The sequence below is a fragment of the Alnus glutinosa genome, chromosome 13 (genome assembly GCF_958979055.1).
Source record: "Alnus glutinosa chromosome 13, dhAlnGlut1.1, whole genome shotgun sequence".
Taxonomy (NCBI): Eukaryota; Viridiplantae; Streptophyta; class Magnoliopsida; order Fagales; family Betulaceae; genus Alnus; species Alnus glutinosa.
Genome location: NC_084898.1, coordinates 21376997 through 21403390, shown reverse-complemented (window position 1 = coordinate 21403390; position 26394 = coordinate 21376997). Strand labels below are relative to the sequence as shown.

Sequence of the window (26394 nt, the reverse complement as noted above, 5' to 3'; positions counted from 1 at the left end):
AATATAATAAGGAAAGATGCTGGAAAATTCTTTTTTATTTTATTTTATTTTATTTTTTCTTTCTTCCTCTCTCTATGGGCCTCCTAGTTGACCTAGCAAATTAAGGGGGAAGGTGACAAAACCCTAGAAGAAAATTCTCTCAATTGGCAACCCGAAGCGCCACAATCACTAGATAAAAAGACGTTTCTTTTCATTATTTATTTATTTTATTTTTATTAATAGTGTACAGAAATTAGTCTATTCTTATAAGATTAGATGGCATTTGAATTTGTGGAATTCAATAAATTTATTGGTAAATTTAAAAAATAAAAATGAGATGAATAAAAAATATATTTATATCATATTTTCTTAAAATAATGTTCATCGGTACTCGAAACATTTTTTTAATGCCAACTTGTAATCTGCATGTGGGCTGAATTTGGCAGTGTATTGCTATATGCACTATAAAATTTACAACATAATTCTCTTCGCAAATTGACGTGGCGCTTATACGTAGTTTTTGCCACGTCAACAACTTAATTAAAAATTTATTGCTAATGTGGCGATTGCCACGTAAGATGCTGCATCATTTTGTAGAAGAATTGTAGTGAATTTGGTAGTAACTTTAACATTTTCCTGTTTAGGAATTTCCAAATCATGAATGAATTATTATGAGACCCTAATCTTTGAGATCCTTTCAATTACCCGATTCAATTATAATTTTCTGTTAAATCCTAGCCGATAAAGCAAAAATGACAAAAATACTTGCCCCTTTTATAAAATATAAAATAAAAAGAGTAAAAAAATAAAATAAAATAAACCACGACTATTATCCTTCTTTTTTAAAAAAAAAAAAAGAAAGAAAAAAAAACAACATAGGGCATAGTTATATTTTTATAATTTTTATGGGGGTATAACGGATATTTTACATGCTAGCAATCTAAGTTACAAACAAATTCAAACAATAGGGGGTAAATGAAAGATGGTGAAAGATTAGAACCCCATATTACAAATTTTTAAAATATAGGAGATTGAAAATCCCGTAATAATTCGGGAGAGATAAGTAAAATTTCACATATTTTTTAATATATAAGTAAATCATCTTATTAAAAAGGGCAAATGAACACAACCCAAGTACACAAGAGAGATCCCAATTAGGGAGAGTAGATAAAATCTATGGGTCTTTGAGAATTACATGAGAGCTTGGACTTATTTTTACCCATGTTTCTTTCAAGCTCAGTGCCTCAACTAACAAATAAAGCTACTCATTTGAGAAATGCTCTGCTATGGTGAATTTTCTAAATTACAGCAGTTGCAAAACTAATGCTCAAAGAAATTAAAAGAAAAACTTTTAAAAAAAAAAAAAAGAAATAGTTATTTAATTTCTGTTATAAAATAGGAAAAGGAAATGAAAAAAAATAATTAATATAATTTAAGAGTCGGCCTGTGGCAAAAAATGTGTTTCTCCACAAAGAGGTGTGAGAAAAACAGTAACTTACAGATGAGAAGATTATGGGCGTGGGCTAATTCTCTAAATCCTATTATCCCTGCCGCCCATGGAAGAATTGAGAGTTTGGATTCAGTCATCATCATCAGAGTTGTCAAATGTGATCTTTTTAGACTTGGGAGCATCTATAGGAATTTCCTTGAAGTGAGCCCCGTAAAGCTTGGACTCCTGTAATTTGGAAGATGTCAAAGAAATACCTGATAATGGGGAGCCAAAAGATATAAAGGAAGCAGATAGATATACACCTTCTTCTTTACATGAGTGCCAAATTTCATTAGGGCCTCTGGCACAATTTGCCCAGCTTCTCTCAGTACATTCACCAGCTCCCCTGCAAGCCCCTGAATTCAAATAGTGCTGCCATTAGCATTTGAGATAAAGAAAACGAAGAGAATTAGCTAAACATGTGGTCAGATTACCAAGATATTACCAACCATCAAATGGAAATAGGAAAAAACTACCTTGTTCTGCTGCGTGAAGAATGTATGAGCGACGCCCTTCTTACCAGCCCGTCCAGTCCGCCCAATTCTGTGGACATAATCCTCCGTGGTGAGAGGAAAACTATAGTTGATAACTACTTCAACATCTGGAATATCCAATCCCCGAGCAGCCACATCAGTAGCTATCTGCACATATATGGTCTCAGATGAATCAATTACTAAAGAAGCTGCCAACTATAGCATAATACGTCTACAAGATTCCTCCACTTATAAGTGTTCTATGCACAGCCTACACTTCAATCATTTTCTTTTCTAACCTATTTATTTTTGGTTTAACCTGAAAGCAGTGAGTCCAACATGTCTAAACCATCTAATATTTCCCCCTCCCTTGTCGCGCAAATTAAGGAGGCTGGCAAAACTAAGAATAGCAAAGATCATCAAGTTCCCAAATACAAATGCCCTACCACAGCTAAACTCCAACGAATGTTGACATTAAATTTGTTCTGACAAAACAATTTTAAGATCCCAAAGAAGCAGAAAAGAACATAATAAAAATAACCCAATTGCACACGAGACCAAGATTTCACATAGTTCAGCTTAACAAGCCTACATCTACAAGCGGAGACGACCATGAGAAAATTCACTATCAAAAGGTGGAGTGCAAAGACTAGAAAGGAGAAAACCACTCAAAACCCAAAGCCTCAATGCACCCAAATCTCAGTCTCACACAAAAGAGAGTACCTATAAATTCTCTAAGATGTGCGGCACTACTAAATGTGAGAAAAATGAAGCTTGCGGGCTACACCTAGATCTCTCAATTCACACACTATTTCTCGCCCACCTTGTTGCTCTTTTTTTCAATGTATGCGTCGACTCCTCTATTATAGAAGTAAAAGGTGGAGTAAAACAAAGTACTCCAATCAAGTCCAAGCAATGCTTGAACTTGAGAATCGGAACTGGTTTAGTCAACATGTCTGCTGAATTTTCCGCCGTAACAATATTCTCGTTTCTAAGTTACATTGAAATATGAGGATCAACACCTCAGCGGCAGAAGAAGGCCAAATGACATCACGCTCAAACATCGATGGAGAAGAACCCAGCACCTCCGGCAACATATGAGGATCAACACCCAAAACAAGCCCATACTTGGCATCTACACTCGTGGAAGGAGGAGAGTCACTAGCACCAACCTGAGATGATGGAGAACACCCACCGCGATGGGAATCTTCAGATGTGGTCGCCGGATAATCAGGTGCCTTTGCCTCCGGCGCTAAATCTAGGGAGTTTGGCCCCTCGTGACCCTCATCCACCCTCAAGGAAGAGCAACCTGGGTGAGAACCAGATTTCATCTTCTGGAGGGCGCACTAGAAGATGGGTTTGCTTTTGGGCTTGTGGAAAGCCCAAAAACTTGAGAAACTTCCAAGGCCCAAATCCCTTAATAACTTCCAAAAGCTCCATTAGAGTCTATCCAAAAACCAAGACCTGACTGGTCCACGCCGCAAGAAGAGCCAGCATCTCCTTCACGCCTACCTGTGAAGATAGCCCCTGTTCTGCAAGAATAGCAGAACACGCAACATCACCTGGGACAGAGTAAAGACGGTCCTTACCCTGTGGACCATCAGAGGAAAAAACCAACGGTCTAGCACTGTCGGCGTGTTCTTTGCCCAGCGGATTCCCCTGCCTTTACGTCGTCGTTGTAGCTGAGTGCAATTCCGCCCGCACCATGTCCACAAACAAAGGCTTGTTACAATTCAATACCTTTCCCATCCTTGGCCCCACCTTCCTTCTCCGCCGGCGAAAAAGACTCAAATCCACACCCTACCATAGCAACAAGTCCTTAGCCTTTCGCAGCTCACCAACAAACTTGAGCCAACCCCATCCTCCACGCCCCCAAGGAAAAAGAAGGAATCCTCTTCGTACGCCCACCCCATAGACCGCTGCCTCTACAAACCGACCATTTTTGTCCCACCTCTGCGAAAGATTCACACCTTCGACCCCTCCCTAAAAGATTTAACAAAATCTGAATCTCCAGGGAAACCCATGGCTCCTCCATCATCGACACCAGCCACTCAGTGCACTAGTTGCTTAGGAGTCCCTTGCCGGAAAAATCTTTCCTCTTTTCTTCCACCTGGAATCCGACGCCCCATCAAGAACTGAGAATACAAACGATTTTGCCTCCACCAAAAATCTTCTTTCCATCTCTAGGCTCACCAACCGGAACTAATGAATCACCCAACATCAGCTTCCATAGTCGAGAACACTAGACAAAGGAGAGCGAGAGAACGAGAGAACGAGAGAAAGAGAGGAAAAGATAGAAGAAGCCAAAATGAGCCATAAAACTAGCGGGACGCGCGGGCACGTGCCACCGCTAGCAGATGAAAGGGTAGGGAGAGTTGTCAGATTTATTACAACACCAATCAATCAGAACAAGTGAGGAAAGAAAGGTGATGCAAACATATAATTCAAAAAAAAAAAAAAGAGGGATAATATGCTATTAAAATCTTAATAACAAGTTCAGCACATTGTGCAATACTATTTGTTTTATTTCATTCCATAAAAGAATACAAGTACACACAAGGAAAATTTTTCAACATAACAGTAAATTATTAGGAATAGGTTCTTAACACCGAATGAATGGTAAAAGTTGAAAAAGAATTGGCATATACTTTGAGTTGTGGGCGGATTTTTTCTCTTAGCGTTTGGCACAACAATTTTACTTTTTTGGGGTTGGAGGTGGGGGGGATTTAAGGTGACAATAGTGGTCATGGTAGCTGATGAGGCAATCTGGGTTCGCTATTGGGAATGCAGGTGGGGATGGATAGTCCTTCTCGGGGGAATACTTCATTGTTGTTGTGGAAGTCCTCTCCTAGGAACAATATCATCTAGAATCAAAGCCATGGTCAGAACATATTAGGCCTGATTGGATAAAATTTCCAAAACTGTTTAGAAAAATCTTCTTGAGCATGACCAGAAACCTATTTACTGTTATTTTCAATGGCAAAATGTGTATGGAGAGATATAACAGAAAAACTGTTTCCAGAAAATAAAATGTTGAAAAAAAAAAAGGTAATGACAACAGACAACAGTGTTTAAAAAATCGTGTTTGTCTGTTCAAATTTTTTTTTATTCCACTTTTTTGGCAACTTCAAGGCTAGGATAATGTACAAGGTCTTTATCATTCTTATACCATATGGCTTACTAGATGATCCTAAGAAAGGGGAGGAAAACTTGGAACCCCATAATTCAATGTTTTGTCATTTCTCTTAATCTTCTCAAGTCTTGGAAAATATCTAAGATTCTAGGTCTTTGTTTCAATTTGAAAAATATATATATATATATAGATACAACAATACAAATGTTTCCAGAAAATACATAAATACAATTTCTTTTATCTTATTCCAGTCCACTTTTTCAAACTCGAGTGCACTCTTTGCCATTTTTCATGTCACTCAATAATGTAGCTGGTCTAAAAGGATTGAAGTCCTATATTTCTAACAGTCCCTCACACGTTCTTTACTCAAAATTTCAAAGTAATTATTATGCACCATCTAAATTGAGTCTTTGTGTGTGTGTGTGAGAAATACTTACAAAATTAAATACTAAAATAGATCTCACCATTAAAGGACAGCTCCCCTTCTTGAATAAGGATAGTGCTTTTGTACGTTCATTTTGTGCTTTGTCACCATGTATTGAAACAGCCTTCCAACCCCTAGAAACATCAGGTCAAAAATCATCAGTAGCTTCCCATTTTATCTTCAGCAGCTTGGAGCCATAGCCAGAACAGTCACATTGGTTAACAAAGTAAAAACTATATGTCGGGCTCACAGGAACTTACCCTTCTTGCAGCATATTTTCAACACGTTTTGCTTCCAATTTGTACAAGACAAAAACCAACACTCTATTCCTGTCAAAATAGAAACGTATTAGGAGGATATTACAACAAGATATTAAAGACATTATACAGAAGTCAACAGTATTCAAGGTTTTTTCTGTGTAACACAGGTACAGAATACATTCATTTAAATCAATGGTACAATCCTCCAGGGTTCAATTGGGTCAGCCATGAATCTGCAAATTTATCAGATAAATCAAAATGAAGGGGAAACAAATCTAACTGAATAGCGGCAAATACCGTTGGGATTTGTGATATTTTTCTAGCAGAGCAACCAAACGCTGATCACGTGAACGATCATCCAAAACCTACATATGTTAACGAAAGTCTGTTAATAGATGCAGATATATATAAAACATCTGAATGTTACAAGGGCCACTTATATGTTATTGAGAATTTATACCTCCACTATCTGCATTACATCATGGTTGGCAGATAAATCCTCTGAACCTACGACAACCTGAAACAACATTCAGTTTTACTTCAGAGATAGTGATAGGAAACTGCTCAAAGTTCACCATGAACGAAGACTAATACCTTAACCGGATTAGGATCCATGAACTCCTGAGCTAATTGATGGACTAACAAGGGCCAGGTAGCACTGAACATTACCATTTGGCGAGCTGCACAGAATTTTTAAAAAAATATATATAGCTCTTGTCTGGGAAAAAACAAAAAAAAGGAAGCTACAATGGTAATTCATCCAGACCGAGAACAGACTCAAACAAAATTCACAAATAACTAGATCTGACAACTTAAAATTAGAGGATAAATGTCAATAATGATGAGTATAAAACATAGACCTCTGCATATTTGATTTGCTTTAGATACCCATCTGATGGAGGGATTCACCTGGCATGTTCTACCAAAACCCAATGTATACGAGAGGTAATAAAGAGAAAGTCGTGGCATAACGAAGAGCCTCTCAATTACATTCATGTATTTAGATGCTTGTTTCAAATGAAACATGCAAGTACGCAGTTCATAACTCAAATTTTTAACATTTCTCAACATTATTTACATGATTGAGAAATTTGGGTCAAACTCTCGAAAAGTTCCTTTCGTCTACACATAGTGATTTATGGTGGATGTTGTGAGTAATTTATAAAGGTACGATGGTTTTGCTTTACTATCAGCGACATAAAAAAAGAGGAGTTAGAGAGAGGAAGAAGCATATAAACATAGGTCATGAAGGTTAAAGTTCAACTCACACCCATTAAATATAATGGCACCATGAATCCAGAAAATATCAGCAAAAGGCCAGCACATCTGGGAGACAAAAAGCTCTATTGATACTGCCATATTCGAAGCATCATTTTTTTATTATTATTATTATTATAAATAAGCGAAATATCATAAAAAACGCAAAGCGCAATCAGGTACACAGGGAGTATACAAGAGGAGTGTCTAAGACGGAGAAAGAAAAAAAAGAACAAGAAAATCATGAAAGCTAATCACTAAGGGAGCTAGAAACGCAGCAGTCCAAGTGAACAAACAATTAAAAAAAAAAAAAAAAAGTTCTGAGCTCCTCAAACGTCATTTCTTTGTCCTCAAAGTTTTTATCATTTCGTTCCCTCTACAAGCACCACATAAGGTAAGAAGGAACCACCTTCCACACGACAGCACTTCGAGAGCGGCCACCCGTCTACCAGCAAGCGAATAAATCTACCACTCGAAGAGGCATAACCCAAGACAAGCTGAAGCGGCTAAAGATGGCATTCCATAAGACACGAGCAACCTCACAATGGAAAAGAAGGTAATGAGGAAACCCCGTAACCCAAAATGCCAGCCAAACTATCTACATTATCCACACAGCCCACGGGAACCAAAACAGACTTAGCGAAGTTAATCTTCAAACCTAAGACAGCTTCAAAGTACAAGAACAACGCACGAAGATAGCGAAGATGGTCAGGATTAGCCCCACAAAAAACCAAAGTATCTTTCGTGAAAAACAAATGAGAAATGCTAAGTATCTCAGAGCATCTAGAACCCACTAAGAAGTCTGGAAGAAAACCTCTCAGGACAATAGCAGTGAACAACTTAATTAGAGTCTCTATAGCGATGACAAACAGAAGAGGAGACAGAGGATCACCCTATCTTAGCCCGTGAGAGCTACTAAAGAAACCAGACAGAGTGCCATTCACCAAGACAGAGAAGCGCCCCGAAGAAATGCAATGTGCTATCCAAGAACACAATTTCTCCCCAAAACCACATCTTCTCAGCGTATACAATAAGAAATCCCAGTTAACATGATCATAAGCCTTCTCAATGTGCAACCCTTGTTCACCGGAATTGCGACGACTATCCAAACACTCATTTGATATAAGAACTGAAACAAGGATTTGCCTACCTTTCACAAAAGCATTCTGAGATTTCAAGATAATCTTCACCACAACCCTTAAGATCCAAAGCTCCAGACTTCTTTGGAATTAGAGCAATAAAAGTGGCATTAAGACTTTTGACAAACTTGCAATGAGCATAAAAGTCTTGGAAAACTCCCATGATATCAGTCTTGATCACATCCCAACAATCTTGAAAGAACGCAATAGAGAACCCATTAGGATATGGAGCCTTATAGAACTGAGCAGAGAGTCAAAACCTCCCTCCCCTCAAAAGGAAGCTCTAACGAAGAGGCCTCCACAGCATCCAGAGAGTCGAAAGCAAGGTCATCCAACCTCGGCTGCCAACTATACAGTTCAATAAATAAGGTCTCATAGAACTGACAAGCAAAATCCCTAACAACCGGCTAATCGGAAGAAACAGAGCCGTTGATAGAGAGAGACTCGATGGCATTGAACCTCCTATTCGAGTTGGCTACCCGATGAAAAAATTTAGTGCATTTATCAACCTCTTTAAGCCAAAGAATCCTCCATATCTCAAATAACCAAACATTTCCTCACCTTCTCTTCTGGAGCTAAACCATGTTCTTCCTCTAATCTGTCAAGAGCACTCAACTCTTCCATCTGAGCTTCGTCCACATTACCAAACTCCTACTCATTCCACCTCTTAAGATCAGCCTTTAAGGCCTTAAGCTTTTGAGCATAGATGAAGCTAGGAGAGCCTTGAAAACGATAAGACAACCACCAAAGTCTCATCCTATCCACAAACCCATCAACCTTTAACCACATATTCTCAATTCGAAGCATCATGATTGACTCAAATCATTAATGTGCCCAATATCAGAAGATTCTAAACTGGGCTGCTTTGGTCAGCTGTTGATCCAATATTTCCAATGTTAAAAGCCCATGTGGTTTGAGCCGCGTAAGATCCAAATCCCTGTCCATATGATAATTCAGGCTTTGGCCCACTTTGTAATCTTTCCTTAAGCATGAGTTTCTGGGCAGATAGCCAATAGCTCACTGAGCCTGTTCGAATTTTGAAATTACATGAGGATCATGCCTCACCACCTGCAACATTTCCTCACTCATGCAAACCTGTCTTTTTCAAGAATCCTTTATTGGCTTTTCAATCTTATCTTTTTCTAACCATACTCGGACTAAGAACTCTAAATTGAAGATAGATTATGAACAACGTTATTGTGCTTGTGATGGGCATAGGATTAGGAGGACGTGTGGATCAAGGATCTTAGAAGAAAGGGTTAGAGAAAATTTTGAATTTTAATGGATGAAAGAATCTGGAAATTAGATGAACGACTTGCTAGAGGGTTTGAATTTGGAGTGCCTTTTTCAGCAGTTTTGGGATGTCTTGGGTTATGTCTAGACGTGTCGTTAATTTGTATGACTATTGGTGATCCTCTGGCAGGCCAAGGTGTGCTGCGGTGTCAAAAATGGTGCCTACATGCCTCTTTTAGTGTTTGTGGAGGGAAAAGAATGATAGAAACTTTGAGGACAAGGAGAGGACGCTATGAGAAATTTTATCCTCGTTCTATGAAACATTGTATCTATGGATGAAGACGTATGCGTCTCCTCTGTCGATGAGTTATAGTGACTTCCTTGTTTGTTTTGCTCTTTCTAGTTAGGTGGTTCATTTTGTATACTTCTTGCATACATAGGGGCGCCTTACACTTTCAATGAGATTGGTTCATTACTTATAAAAAATTATCTTTCCAATCTTTTACATTAAAAAAAAAAATATAGATAACCAGAATAGTTCAGGTACTTCCACAACATGAAGCAATAAGAAATTATTCAATTACATTTAGGGGGAAAGCAAACACGAACAAACATTAGCCATAAGAGAATAATTATAATTTATTGTTTAAACAAGCAAATAACTAGAAGTCATTTTGGTAAGTAAGATAAAATAGAACTTATAGAGACTAAATTAGTGGACTTGGAGAATTAGACTGATCACCATATTTTTACATCTTTTTTTTGGCCTTGATGGAAAGTGTTTCTTACTCATCATTTATGAGTCACACCAAACGCAGCCTTAAATAGCCTTTCCTTTATGGGTCATGGGCTACACCCAAACCACCTAAATATAATGAACCCAAGGCCCCAACCCACAATACATTGCCCATCCAACACTTGTTTATATATAAGTCTCACATAGCTTGGTCTCTCAAGAAAGTTCCCTTGTGAAGCTTCCTCAACACTAACAACAAAAGTCATTTGACTCTGATCCTCAAGTCCCCACCATTAAAATCCACCACCCGGCATCCCTTCGCCACCAATAAACATCAGCTGCCACTCCCATCCCCACCACTAGGGTCTGTCAAAAAATCGCTGTGGCTGCCAATCTTGCAACAAGTTAGCATTCACTGGCTTGTCCACCTATACATCCAAACCAGTGACGTGTGTGAGAGAGAGAGAAAACCGAGGGTCGATCAACATGTTTTTGCAGCTGGCTGAGATGAAAATGCGTGAGATATGGAAGAATCCTGTCGTGGGAGTATGCCTTCTACCTTGACTGAGTTTTTTCTTTATCTTTTTTTTTCCCCAGTTTAAGCTATATAAGTACCCCTTGTTGTGTCCAGATGTATTGAGCAGTGTCCCTCCCGCATCCCAATTTCAAAAATTTATTTAGTTGTCAGACTCTTATCAAATATATCCAAACCTTTCACACCAGTACTCCAAGGATTTAGAGTATTTGGGCTTCATAAATTTGGACCACAAAGACAAGTGAAAGACTCTAGTGTAAGAATCCTCAAACTTATAAATGCTTGTATTCTATGCTCTAAACAGGTATGAAGGTGATCCAGCCCAATGTGCTCCACTCATATATCTTAAATGAAATTTGAAGGACGCAACAGAAGCAACAATTCCAAATGTCTTTTTTCCCTGCAGAAAACTACATCCAAACTGAAGAACGGAGAAAGAAGAGTCCAAGTGCTGTGGGAAATTAATCTGTCCATATGACAACAATGCTTCCACACCCAGAGTACGCAAATTAAGGACCAAGGCTTCAGCCTTCGCAAGATAGATAGTAGATAGAAAAGCATACATAAGACACCCTCAAATTATCTAATAGACTCTTACATAAACACGTTCCCAACCAAGACTGACTTTATTATATTCATTTACTAAATAAGACTGAGACCATATCCAGGATTTGACTCCGACTCTAGTTAATTGATGCATCAGACTAAATGCATTACCAGAACTTGGACTGCCTTTCCAAATGAATCTTGGAATACCAGTATCAGGTATCAAACTCTCAGTAGAACATCATTAACACTCTTGGGCTATAGGAGGCAGAAACCTAGCCAATGTTCAGAATATCAGTTATTGAAGATATTTATCAATAATAAATGAGCAAACCTAAGAGTAGATTAGAGTTCAGAAATAGAAAGAATATATAAATAAACAAATAAGTTCAACAAAAAAATATTGCTAAGAAACATAGAGAAAGAATAAACTTTTGTTAGTATGTTACATACCAGAACAGGTCTGGCCCAATATAGAGCGAACTTCTTGCTCAAATCCCATGTCAAGCATTCGATCTGCTTCATCGAGAACCTATGAAATCTCAATAGTCATTTTTGGTAAGGGCAGAAAATGAAACTAATATTTCCATATAAAGAAAATACATCAAAACTTGAGTTTTTTTCATAAGTCTCATCCATACTATATGCAGGTATTATAAAAAAGCTGTACATTAAGGCAATTAATTGATAGTTGCAAGTTCAACAATGACACATGTACTTAGTGATGTTAACGTTATGGAAAAAAAAAAGGTACAAAGAATAACAAAACAATTTTTTTACCTTCAGAGTTTTCTTAGTGTGTCTATTGGCTGTGTATTTGCAAAAATGTTAACCTACTAGCATCCAAATGAAGATGACACAAGAAACCACACAAAAGCATGGGTTTTTTTCAGAAGGAAATGACACAACTAGGGTGGTGAGATGGTTTTTTTTTTTTTTTTCTATATATAAGTTAAATGAGCTAGGGTGGTGAGATGTTATCATGAGAAATATAGGTTACTCATGTTTGAGAGTACATCTAACAGGCTAAAGGCAGAACTATTAAGATTTTATTTTCTTTTCTTTTTTTCTTTCAGAAAATGGTTCTTGTGGACCTTGTCTGCGAGATGCTCACTTCTAACATCTAGGGTGCTGTGGATTCTCCTCCGTAGTGTAGTTGTTAAAACAAAAAAGTTATTTGTGCTCTCTGAAACAGATAGAGAGAGACAGGTCCCCTATCCCATATGAGTTATTACTTTTTACTTATCAAAAAAAAAAAAAAAAAGTTATTACTTTCACCAAGCCCTATCTGTAATCCTTTTAAAATGAACTCCCTTATGCAAAAATGAATTTATTAGGATCAAATAGAAAAGGAATAGCTATTGGAGATAGGTGACCATTGATACTTGACTAAGTATGCTAGTCTCAAGTTTGAAGCAATTTAGGAAGCCTTTTAAGAAATGATCACTCGTTCTGAAAAGTAATGTGGATTAAAATAAGCACTTGGAATGGGCTAAATAGAAACAAGGCTTTGTTAATACTATTATCATAACTTTGAGGGCAGTGAGAGGACGTTGGGGGAAATTTTATCATTGTTCTACGAAACATTGTATCTATGGACAGCAGCGTATGTGTCTCCTCTGTCGATTAGTTATAGTGACTTCCTTGTTCGTTTTACTTTTTCTAGTTAGGTAGTTCCTTTTGTGTACATATGGGCGCCTTACGCTTTCAATTAGATTGATTTATTACTCATAAAAAATATATATATAGATATCATTATCGCCATGCAGCCTCTTTTGTTAGTATCACCTAACCTTTCTTATATGTCTCTAAATCGGATTACCATGAAAGATTGTCACCTCTTTTCCCCTGATATCCAATCTCCTCAATGTTTCCCAAATAACTGGGGAAACAAGCAATAAAACCCATTTAAATACCTCCAGTCTCTCAAATGGATAGGAGATGGTGACATATCTTCAAGTCCAATAAATTCTTGGTTTGTTCTGTTGTCCAAGTGGGAAATTCAAATTAGTAACCTCTCCTTTTTTATAACCAACGTTGTGTAATGATCCAAGAGAAAGCGCTAGCCACATCTCTACTATCACCCCAAAAGGGCTAGTCAATTTGGAGCTTCTCTAGAATCTCTTATAAAGCTCAGTTTCACCTGATAACTAAGCAATGTGAGAGTTGAAACTCATAACTATCTATATAAACCACGCACTCTATGTTAGCTACTTCTCATCTTCCCAATGAGGGACATGGGGTGTTACACGTTGCCATTTGGATGAAGGTCATTGACAAAATTACGATAGTGGACAATATGTTTTTGAGGAATTGGATTTTCCCAAGAAACTGGTGTGCAATTGAAAAGGCAAGACAATTCCATCATTCTGCAACTGATTTATTACCATTAGAAAAATAGGCACAAATTAATTGATCAAAATAGTAAGTAACCAGCATTTGATTGTTAAACACATCAAGAAATAAGAATTAAAAGCCAGATGTTCCCAAATTTTTTTTAAAAAATAAATAAAATAAATAAAAAGAACTTACCACAAAAGATACCTCCTTAAGGGAGCACACGCCCATTTCCATTAGATCCTTTAAACGACCAGGCGTTCCAATGACAATGTCCTGAGAGAAAATAAAAAGACATTCATGACCAAATTAGAAGAAAATGTAGCTAATACATAATCCTTCTAAATAAATAAATGCATGCAAATAAGCAAAACATAAAATATATTTAACTAAAAGGATAGAGTAAATTAAGAATGTGACTTCTCCAATTGGCATATAAATACACAGGATTATGCAATTAGAAAGAAGGAACAGAATATCTTACAACACCAGACTTCAAAGAAGATATTTGAGGTCCTTTAGAGGTTCCTCCATACAGACAAACTGATTGCACACCACAAGGTTTCCCAGCATCACAAAGAACATCTGAAATCTACCACCAGAACATAAAGCGAATAGTTAGTTATGTTTCTAGAGAAATAAAAAATAAACCAAACAATACATAGATAATATGCCCCTAACAGAAGGAAAGAAGATGGAACCATAAGAAAATTAGCACCATATAAAAATGGTAGCTAGACATAAAATGAGGAAATGCTAACATCTTATAATCCATAAAATTTTATTTTCTCTTGCAGTGTTCTCTTCCAACATATAGCAATGCAGCATTTCTAAATGTTTCTATGGTTCTAGAGTTTTAGGTAAGTTTGTTAATGTGTTTTGGGGGGTGTTTTGGGGGGTGTTTTTTGTTTTTGGTTTGAAAAAGTGCTTTGATTTGACATGTGAAAACGGTTTTTGTGTTTTGAAGAGTGTTTTGTATTTTAAGTTGTTTGGTAATGTATTTGTCTTGAGAACAGAAAATAAAAACACAAACAAATATGGCCCAATTTTCTTGGCTACTGTCAGCTTTTTCATTTTCGTTTTTCCAATCCAAATAAATATATTTTTGTTATTCACGTTGGTTCACAGTTTGCAATTGTTCATGATAGCCGCAAGTTAAGTAATAAGAAGAGAAAATAAAAAAGATGAAACGATGAATGGACTAAACGGGTTGGAATTTAACCCAAAACTAGGACATAGGGTACGGTCTACTTTTCAAAGATATTACTTAACAGCATGACAAGCCCTGCTTAAAGCATTTTACAACCAAGCATCACCAGGAATGCATGGTATATTTTCCCAGGAAACTCAATTACCCAGTCCCACATGAAATTTTTAATGCCAATAGCATGCCCTTTCAAAGTTGACTACGCTCAATTCAGAACTAGTCAACCCACTTCACATGCCCCATCTTAGCATGCAATACTTTGACAACAAAGATCAGTCAAAACCTCTCCATGCCTTCAATTAGCTTTATCATTTATTTTTTAGTGTTTTATCTCTTCGTTCAATCATCAATATATTCATGGTTATATATAATACTGCAGAATCATTCAGAGAATCTAATCTATAAGTAGAAAACAATTATTTTTCTGCTGCAAATGTAAGCAAGGAATTATGCCGCCACAGAAATCTTAAAAAGCAATATCCTCAATGCAAATCCAGCACGTAACACAGAAATGCCAATGCATGATTCACATAGCACAAACAAATTGCACATACAACACTAGGCCCAGAAATACAATACGGGTCAATGGCAACATACTTGTTGAGCTAGCTCCCTGGTTGGTGAGAGTACAAGGCATAGAGGCCAGCGCCCTTTCGACATCTTCCCCTTCCGTTTGTTCAATACGTGCATAATCGCAGGCACCCCGAATGCCAATGTCTTACCTACACAACCAAATTTCCACAAAATACAATGATAAGCCCACAAACCCAAATTCCCACATTACACAAACACACAAAAAATAAAAGAGGCTACCTGACCCGGTCGCCGCAATCCCAATAAAATCACGATCGTCCAATAAGAACGGCCAGGCCCGAGACTGAATCAGAGACGGGCTCTGGAAATTCTTGCAGCACTCCAAAACCTCCTCGGGCAGCCCCGACTCGGCGAACGATTTCAGCGGCGCGTACTTGGCTGATTCCACATTCTTACCGGTCACAACCACGTGCCCATCACTCACCGTTTCACCATCATCAACGTTACCGTTTCGCTCCGGTTCCGCTTCTCCTTCGTGGGTTTCGGTTTCTGTCTCGTCCCCTTTCTTGTGCTTCTTCTTCTTCTTCCCCTCCTTGTTTTGAACTTCCTGGGGCTCGGTCTCTTGGAGCTTCCGCTTGGGATTGGCTTCGTCCTTGTCTTTGTGCTTCTTCTTTTTCTTCTTCTCGGCTTTGATTTCGGGGTTTGGTGAAGATTCTTGGGCTGGTTCAGGCTCGGCGGTAGGGGAGTCTTTGAGTTTTCGACCCATTGCTAGGAGCTGGAGCCTGGAGGTGAGCTGAGCTGCTCTGCGGAACGTGAAGGTTTTAGGGGTTAGGGTTTTGACTTTGTAAAGAACGGTAATATGCGGCTAAAATGAAATAAAATAAAACAAAAGGGCACGTGCGTAGGTGCATGTCAATTAAAGGCTTTCTACCTAGTAATCCTATGTAGTATGTATCGACCACATTTTTATAGAAATAGAGAGGATTCTCTCCCTTTAATTAAATAAGGGAGTATAATTGTCTTTTCACATTTTTACATAATGTAAAAAGACTATTATATCCTCATTTTTACACTAAATAAAGAGAATTCTCTCCATTTTAAATGGAGCGGATCCAAATTCAATTTTTATTTGACGATGTTTGTGAGAGTATCAATCATTTAATGAGTATTTACTCATGAAATATGTCAATATGCACTGAACTCAATTTTTATAAAATAATGATAAATCACAAGCAACATCATTCAATAGGGTTTTTTTACATATAAATAAAGTTGAAAATCATGCCGGTGCATTATAATACTAACATATAATATCATATGTATTTCAAGTCATAATTGTCCTCCATGTAGCCTATCCGTATCCATAACCCTCTTACGATGAGGTTTGCACGTCTTGTGAGACATCATATACAACACCACCAAGTTTGATTCCGGATGATCCACACCACTAATAATATTGCAGGATGTAACCACCATTTTGTGGATTGTTGTGCATATCACAGTAACACCATCAGATCCAGAGTAATTAACGTTTTAAAATGAACTATGGACTATAGGGTAAAGCTCATATAAATAGTATGCACATACTCAAGATTCTTCACTCATTTTTCACATGGTACCCAATTCATACAAGTTCTTCATTTATTTAACAATGCATGAATTTACAAATCACACGATCATCCATTTTAGATATCTCACTATTTGGGACCAAAGCCTTAACTTAAAGCCTATGATCTAGACTTCTCAACATTTTGCAAGTCAAAACCTTAGGGACAACACATGGATCGATGGGACGGTTTGACTGTTAAGACAGTTTTGGACCTCATAAGTTACTCGGATGATGAAATAGTATCAATGATTTTTTATAAACTGCTCCACGCGTCTATGCCGAATTGGCTAATTCTGATTCGCATGGAAGCTATCATCGTTCATACATTTTGCCGAAGTGGACTATTGTGACGGTCCTAGATCGTTCGGATGGTCTACGTATAAATTCTCTCTAAGTGTCTAAAAAAATCATATTTTATTTTCTTTTGGGATTTAAGACTAATCTCAGTCTATTATAAACAAGGACACTAATTAGGGTGTCCTTAATCCTAATTTAGTGCGGAGTACTACATTAATATATTTTTCTACCGTTCATTTAAAATGAATGGCTAAGATTATGACAACAATGCAAAAAAAAAAAAAAAAAAAAAAAGTTTAAGTGACTATTGAAATAGTCAAACCACCCATTGGCCACAGGAGTGGTTCGGCCACCCCGATAGCTAGTTTTGGATGGCCAAAACCAATCCTTTTGGGTGGCTTTAGGTCTCTTTCCAATGGTTAATAGAAGGTAGGTTGAAAAATAACTAAAATTTTAGGGGTAATTACTTTTTTCCTCCATCAACTACCAGCCATTGTCAACATGTCCCCATAAACTGACTCATCGACCAAAAGAGAGCATCCAACTACCAACTTTACACACTTTTCCTCATTCCCTCAGTTTAATTCGTAAAAAGACATAAATGCCCTCAACTTTTTTAAACATATTAATTTTAATATTTTTTTATTAATTACTGTTGGAAGGCATTTTGGTCTTTAAACCAAAATTAACGCCCAAAAATGAAATATTCCGTCCAAGTTAACGGAATTCCTTGACGGAAGGGGGCAAAGTGTGTAAAGTGGGTAGTTGGATGCTCTCTTTTGGTCGAGGTGTCAGTTCATGGGGGCATGTTGACAATGGCTGGTAGTTGATGGGAAAAAAGGTAATTACCCCAAAATTTTATATATAAAATGATTTGAGGGTGGCTCAATCTGAAAAGTAGCATTTTATTACTATTGTTTATTATTTAATATTGGTTTAATTCGATCCACCCAACTATTACTATATAACAGAAATAAAAAATTGTTAGAATTTAATGAATTCCCCTATAACCTTTTTTTTTTCATTATTATTATTTTTATATATTTTTACCATTCTTTTTGAAGAACTTTTTCGTAAAAAGATTTTTTAAATTAAATTAATTGAAAAGAAGCATGAGAATTGGAAGATGAATAGTTAAGTGAGAAGCTAACGAACCTTTTTAAGTCTAAATATTTTAATGCCAATAATAAGCGTCAGTAATAAATAAAAATTTGTTAAAAAATGCATTCAAAATAATAATATTACCTCCCTAATAATCGGAATTTAACATTTTAAATGGTTTTAGCGTGACTAAAATTGTAAAATAGGCTAAAAAATTATTATTGTTTCATACTTGAGTGCGTATGTGTTCAATACTATATTTGATGATCAATGTAACAGTTTCCCTTAAGATATAAATATTTCCCTAGTAGCCCCTCCTTTTGGAAACCATCTTTCTCTAATACGCTCTGGGAAGCCTCATTCTCTACATCAACATAAGCTTGCAACCTTACAAAATTAGGCAAGTCCTTGAACACTTGTGAGAAGGCAATCTTCACTACCTTTGTAGTTATCCCCAGGCCCTAGTGCTTTGTGGCTAATCCATACCCCATATCAACCCTACACCTGTCATTGCCCGACCCGGAAAGACGGAGATGAAGCCGATCGAACGGCCATCGACGCATATTGATAGACGCCAAGGATGGGGTATGCAAACATCCTTGATGAAAGTCAAAGCCTCTTCCTAGGAGGTGAAAGTCTTCCATATGAGGAACTGTGTCACTTGATTGTTACTTAGCAGATATGGGAGTGATGAATGAGAAGAACAGTTCCACCAGCGAATAAGTTCCCTGAAAATATTTTATGGCGTTTGCCTCGTATGAAAAAATAACCGATGACGAGATTCCATCATTGACCGGTAGGATTCCGGCAATTTTCACAGGATTCTAACTACTGTTGCCGAATTCTTGCGATGGAGGCTGAAATCCAGCAACAATGGCCAAATTCTGGTCGTATGGGCAAGTTTCGCCAGAATGTTGATTAGCCAGATTCCAGTGAAGGTGGCTGGAATCCTTCTCCGAAATCCTATGCGCTAGATTTCGGCCAAACTGGCCGGAATATGGCACAGTACTACCGGATTTTGGCCGTACTGGCCAGATTCTAGCCAATTTAGCCGAAATCCGATCTGCCGAAAATTGGCAATTGTGGCCGGACGTCGCTAGATTTCGGCATCGGTTGAATTTCAGTCTGTTTTGTCGAAATATGGGTTGTTGGATTCCGGTAATGATTGTTGGAATCCAACCAATGTCGTCGGATTCCGGCAATCGGATACCAAAATTTGAGGACCTTTGACGGTAGATTTGGGTTACCAACAAACTCCAATGCCCGACAGTGACAGATTCTCACAATCGTGCATACAATAATAAAATGTTTAAATCCATAAAACAATTTACAGTTTTAAAAACTGTAAATCGTTTTTTTTCAAAAATTAAAAAAGCTTTTACGATTAAACTGAAAATTATTTTCGCTGACTATCATTTTCGGTTGCACCAAACACCGAAAAATACAAAAAAAAAATTTTAAAAAAATATTCTACGCTGAAACAAATAAAACATAAGACTCAATAGCACAACAGCAGCAATGATGCCTCAGGCTATGTTAGCAAAATGTTGGTATTTTTGGAATATTATATTCTGGCCACCTAGAATATTACTTTATTGCACTCCCCAACTTTTATTTCTTTTTAATATTCACTAATGAGATAACCATTGTTTAATGACAAAAAATTGTCAAGAAAGACTTCTGCTTGGGCCAAATTTGATGACTACATGCATATGTTTGTGGGCGTCATCATTCATATTTCTTCAATGGGGGAGATTCTGAATGAGGTGCACTAATTAAGTATGTTTTCAAATTCGATAACCAAAATTAATAGTTATGAAGATCATGTCCTCGGACGCTGCAAACCGAATATTGAATGGGAAAAGCAACCTTCACACAATGAAAAAAGCATTCCCATCTATATATGATGGGGTGAAATAGTGTTGTTCTGCTCGCTCATGTGAATGGCTTTTAGAGCATACTTTGTGGGGTGTAATTTTAAATGCCATAAAAAAAAAAGGATTTTCTTCACCGGACATCAATTGATTTTCAGATAATATGGTCAAATGTCCGATCCAACAAATGGTATCAGAGCGAGATCATGGGTTCGAGTCGCAGGAACTTGATCACGTTGAATGAGAGATTATTGGGGTACAACAGTGAGTGCCGCTCTTATCACGTGGACAGCTCTTAGAATATGCATTTGTGGGGTGCGATTTCGAATGTCATAAAAAGTTTTGGCTTTTCTCATTAGACACCAATTAATTTTCAGATGAGATGGTCAAAGACCCGATCTAACAATATACACATTTTTTACATTTAAAGGGCGATGATAATTGATAAATTTTTTCTTCAAATTGGGTTAAAAGAATTTTCTATAACATAATTTATTAATATATTGTGTTTAAAATACATTTGATTCACACGTGTATTTTTAATTCTTACATACATTGATGGCAACCAAAACAATTTAGGGATTTGATTCTTACACTACACCATCACAACAACTACACAACAACCCCTCACATAAGGGTGGGACAGGGCTTCAGTGTGTGGGACCCACCCTCATGTGAGGGGTTATTGTACAGTTGTTGCATTGGTGTTGTAAATCTAACATTTTTCAGCAATTTATTAACACGTAATTGGTTGATAACTGGGAAAAAGAACATGATCCTTATTAAGGATCAATAAGAAAAGGCAAGCATTTTTATTTTCTTTTTGTTTTTAAACTAATTAACAATAGGAGCACGAAGCATTGGTGGTCTTAAGAAGCCAAAAAAAAAAAAAGGTCACCCAATTCTCCAAGAAAGCTCATCGATCGTTGTTATATATGTACTAATAAGATTTGTTTTTAATTCCATGCATTTTTTTTTTCTATTAATACAGCTCACAAATCAATTAAAAGACCCAAAAACTCTAGTTTTTCTTTTATAAATAAAGCGTTTAAAAAAATGTTAACTAATTTAGATTTTCAATTACAACCCATGTTAATTAACTTGTTCATGCTTGTTGTTACTGTACACAACAAAGATGAATAATATGGAATGAAAAATAAAGAAAGTAAGAGAAAATCAAGACACAGATGTACATGGTTCGACAATGTGCTTACGTCCGCAGGAGTGCGGCTGTATTCAATAATGATTTAGGGTTATAACATAACATATTTATAACAAAACCCTACTGTACGGACAAATATAAAAAATCTCAAAAATACCCTGTACCGTACCGCGATGCTCCGCCAATTGGCCACTATACTAATACTCTCGTATTACTCTTTTTACCCAATGAAATATAAGCCATTTGTTCCGACAATACTTTATTGGCTTAGTAGCTTTAAGTAAATGTCAAAAGTTTTCTGGTTGCTTTTGAGGAAAAAAGCCATCAATTTTGAATATATAGAAAAGTTGTGAGGTTTGAGAAATTATGAATATAAAGAAATAATGGCCAATTACGACAGAATTAAGAGTTCTATGGTTTATTATTTACAAGTCCTTTGGAAATCCCTAAGATTAAAATGAATAAAATAGTTTCAAATTTTATTAAAGTTGTTGGCAGCTCATTAGAGCATGGCCCTTGATCTTATCACCTATGATATAAATATATCCAATTGTCATTTGCATGGATTTGTCACAAGTGAGGAAAAGCATGAAATCTGCTAATTACTTCTTTGTCATCTTCTTTATCTTCATCTTCTTGGCAGATGCGGGTGAGTAGTTTGAATTTTACAAAAATAACCGTTTTTCACTGGTCAAATTTTAATAGTAATAAACTGCTATTTCAACAGCCAGATTGTTAATATTCATAAACAGCTATTTCAACAGTAATTAACTGCTCTTATAGTTCTATAAAAGGTTGATTTCAAAGATTTGATTTACACCTTTTTTTCTTCTTCTCTTCTTCAAGGTTGTTACACATTTTCTTGTTCATAATAGTGTTTAGAGTTTGCAATCTGCACATTATTATTGGAGAAGTATTGTTAGAGGTGTACAAGCGGGCAGTTTTTAACCATCTAATAACTGCTAAAAACTGTTAACCGTATAATCACTTTTGTAGGCTGTTGAAAAAATTGTTAACTGCAATTTTAGGAGTAGGCGGAGGTGGTTAATAACTGATAAACGCATACCTTTATATATACACAAAAAGATGTCATTTTGGCACGTTTGATATAGGATTTTTGTTTTGAATTTAATGAAATTTATCTTTATTTATAAAATAATAATAATAATATTGAGCTTTGTTACATTTTAAAGCCTTATAATTATTTATAGAGGCTCAAAACCATCTAAAATAGGGCAAGAAATGTAGCCCCTTTTTTTTTCTTTTTCTTTTTTTTCTTTTTTAATGTTTTTAAGGTATTTTGGTCTCTTAATAATGATTTAATTTGCAACAATGTGATAGAACAAGCAATAGAACAAGCAATAGTGGAGCCGTGTCATCGGAGGTTTAAGAGCAAAACATGGTCCGGGCCATGCTTCTCTCAATATAATTGTGATATGAATTGCCAGACAAGGGACAAAGCAAGTTGGGGAGAGTGTCGGATTCGTTGGTTCACATGTTATTGCTGCTTTAATTCAACAATCTAAAATCATGCTAAATATGTAATACTTTTGCCACAATTTGTATTTGTTAGGATTTATGTCCTAAAAATAAATTTCTTTTGTATGACATTTTGGCTTATTAAATAAAGTTTGCAGCCCTTAACCCTTAAGTTATATTGAATATTATCATACAGAAGATCTAAGTCATAAACCTTATAACTTATAAATAGTTAGGTAATGGAATTGAGTATTCCATTTGATAAGACTATCGCATATGAATTAGGATGATCTATCTTGATCATGGAAGTAGATACTTCTGATTGATATGTTAGTGTGGTTACAGTGACTTGAACGAACCACGTAGTTGTTATTCTATAAACTATTGTCAATACGAATAACTTGAACTCAAGAATGCTTATAGCACTGACTCTCAATCATGAGAGGAATTTGAACTTAAATGTGAAAATGTCACTTTGATACATTTAAGAGTGGAATCTTTCATGGCTAAAATCTTGGCGTGCTAGGTGATCACATGTAGTATTTTGGAAACATTACTTTACAAGATAAAATCCATAATCCTTTGGTTTTAATAAAAAAAAAATATAAAAGAAATATTCCCTTTGGATAAATTTAATGAGAATTGATTATTCTAAGTCTCTAACCAAAGCATTTTAGTAAGAAATTACTAAAAATAAATGTAATAGATGAAAAATTATTTCAAGAGTACAAGAATGATCAAAAGATTAAATTGTAAAGTCAATGATTAATAGATAGTGAATCAAAGTGACAGTTTTATTTCTGACTTTAATTCTACCATGGATATTTCATGGATGAGTCAATTGCAATTATAAGATGTCTCTGAGAGTTTTGATTAATCAAAATAAATACTAGAATATAATTACAATTCGTTGAGTAGAATAAATTGTAATTAATAATAACCAATGAGAAGTCATGAGACGACAAGTGTCTTAGGTCTATTGGAGCTAGTTTTATTTTTCCTTTAGGTCCCTTGTCAAGTTTATTATTATCCCTTAGATGCTTGACCTAATTACACAAGGAGAAACCCCATGTCTCCGTGTGTTATTGTGATAGGGTTTAGATTTTCCAAGTCCTACTTTGACAAGGAAACCTAGTCATACTTTCACTTGGATATACAAACCTATTTAAAGGGGTCTTGTGTAAGCATTAGAGCCAACACTATTAATGTCATAATTAGAATTGAGCAGAAGATTTTAAAGGACTCAAAATCCTAGCCTACATGTTCAAGCTTAGACGAGGAGAAAGATGAATCAAATCAGCCCACACAAGTTGCTAGCCGCTTGCCCTTTTATTTTCTTTCCTTTATACGTAACATGAAATCCATACATAGCATTAATAATATCATCAAAACATAGAAGCATCATTTAGAAACAGCATTCATAAAGCAGTCCACATCACACATTTCATGCATAAAATATTTTCATATAGGGATAATTACACTTAACCCCCCTGATTTTACCCCCCAATGTACCAAAATTGGTACATGACCCCTCCAAACTTGCCAACGTGTGGCAAAATCAACCTTCCGTCCAATCGATCGTTCGTTTGGACGGAAAATCGGTCACGTGCAAGTCACGTGACCGTTTAAGACAGATACCGTCTCCAAGTCACGTGACTTGTACGTGACCGACTTTCCGTCCAAACGAACGGTCGATTGGACGGAAGGTTGATTTTGTTACACGTTGACAAGTTCGGGGGGTCATGTACTAATTTTGGTACATTGGGGGGTAAATCGCCACATCGTGGATAAATCAGGGGATTAAGTGTAATTATCCCTTTCATATATTTCATAATGTTCAAAAGGCGACATAGGCTTTTCTTTGAAAACTTCCATAATATTGTACATAAATTGCCTTGGGTCAACATTTATAAAAATATTAGCACAAGGGTAACTTCCTTACCTTGAATGCTTAAATTCTTTTTACCATGCCCTAGCGTATCATTCATCCACTCGTGATCCTTTTGTTCCAAATGCTCCTTTTAGAGCCTTTATTCGCAAAACCTACAATCGCGTCACGTAATTATCTTAATTAGAAAGGAGATTGCGTCAAACTTTTATACCAGTTCCTTCTGACACTAATTTGAAAATAAAATATGACTTATAATTAACCGTGTGTGTATGAACAGTGTGCAATAAAATATTAAATGCAGAATTTAAAGGAGACAAATATTTTGTTGATAAAGTGAAACCTCAGTTAAGAGAAAAATCACTTCGGGGCAGCCAAACCCAGAACTTCCACTATTTATAAGATAAAACTAGTTACAAAGCAGTAACACTCACATACCCCTTATGCAGTGGTCGTACCTTGAACTTTGACGTGTATATACGAACACTTTCCAACCAGGTCTCCTATACTTTGGGGCAGCCAAACAAAGCTAGTTACAAAGCATTAACACTCACATACTCCTGATGCAGTGGTCGTACCTTTGAACTTTGACGTGTGCTTATACACGAACGTTTTCCAACCAGGTCTCCTATCTGAAGAGGTCTTTAATGGAATCCTTTACCTTAGGGCTTTTCCCTAAGATAGACTTCACAGCTGATTAAATCACACACTAGCAATAGCTAAAGAGCTAGCAGATCTTTAAATCTCTCTAAACACACTCTCTAAACTATAGAGAATTCAATACCAAATTTTGTACTAGTTACATGCCTAAATGCCTTTATATAAAGGCTACAGAAGACCTAATCCGAGTTTGGAACGATTTTCTCTAGCGGCGTCTGGACGGTAGCTGAGAGCGTTCGGACGGACAACTGTGCAACCAGCTTTCCAAAAGTGCTGATATTCTTTCCTGAATAAGGCTGCGTCCAGACAATGTTGCCATAGCGTCCGAACGATTGCACTTTAGCTGTACGCAATAACAAACGAAAAAAGAAAAAGAAAAACCAATTTTTTTGTTAAATAAAAAAAATGAAAAAAAATCACTGAAAATTATAAAAAACTATTTTATTTTTTTTAAAAAAAAAACAAAAGAAAAAAAACTAGTTTTTAATTATTATTATTATTTTTTTGTAATTGATCACCCAAAATAATATGTTTAACAATTGGCAACCCAAAAAAATTACCAAATATTAATGTCTTAACCACAATTTTTTTTTTTTTGTTCCCATTATATACACCTTAGTTTTGTAAGTGTATCACAAATGGTACTTTAGTTTTGAATTGTGTATCACAAATGGTATCTTCTTGTGTAATTGACCATCCAGAATAATCTGTTTAACAATTAACAACCTAAAATAACCCAAAAGAATTACCAAATGTTTATGTTTTAAACACAATTTTTTTTTCTTCATTCTATACACCCTCTGGTTTTATAAACTTCATGATTTGCCCCCTACGGTTTGATTAGGTATCATAAATGGTACCTTGATTTTGTAAGTGTATCACAAATGGTATCTTGGTATGTTTGGTATGCTTGTTTTGTATAAAAATAACCTGTTTGCCTGTTGTGTATCAAAATAACCTGTTGATAACAATTCGACCCTCATAAATAAAAAATGAACAAAACACAATCAATCATGTATAAAAAATGACCAAAACCCTAAAT

General features: G+C 36.2%; 1 protein-coding gene and 1 long non-coding RNA gene across 2 annotated transcripts; one reads left to right on the top strand and one right to left on the bottom strand.

Moving 5' to 3' along the window:
* Window positions 1-1353: 1353 nt before the first annotated feature.
* On the bottom strand, window positions 1354-16135 carry LOC133854700 (DEAD-box ATP-dependent RNA helicase 5). The gene is made up of 13 exons (XM_062290958.1): window positions 15562-16135; window positions 15346-15470; window positions 14026-14133; window positions 13737-13817; window positions 11658-11736; window positions 6353-6438; window positions 6219-6275; window positions 6056-6123; window positions 5759-5827; window positions 5539-5632; window positions 1945-2109; window positions 1732-1824; window positions 1354-1654 (listed from the first exon to the last, which is right to left on the bottom strand). Exons 1-13 carry the CDS (start codon window positions 16046-16048, stop codon window positions 1559-1561), a joined length of 1608 nt encoding a protein of 535 aa, XP_062146942.1. The 5' UTR covers window positions 16049-16135; the 3' UTR covers window positions 1354-1558.
* Window positions 16136-21835: 5700 nt separating this feature from the next.
* Window positions 21836-22976, top strand: LOC133855090 (uncharacterized). Its single transcript, XR_009896934.1, has 2 exons — window positions 21836-21974; window positions 22667-22976. It is a non-coding gene; the product is annotated as an uncharacterized LOC133855090 (long non-coding RNA).
* The last annotated feature ends 3418 nt before the right edge of the window (window positions 22977-26394 follow it).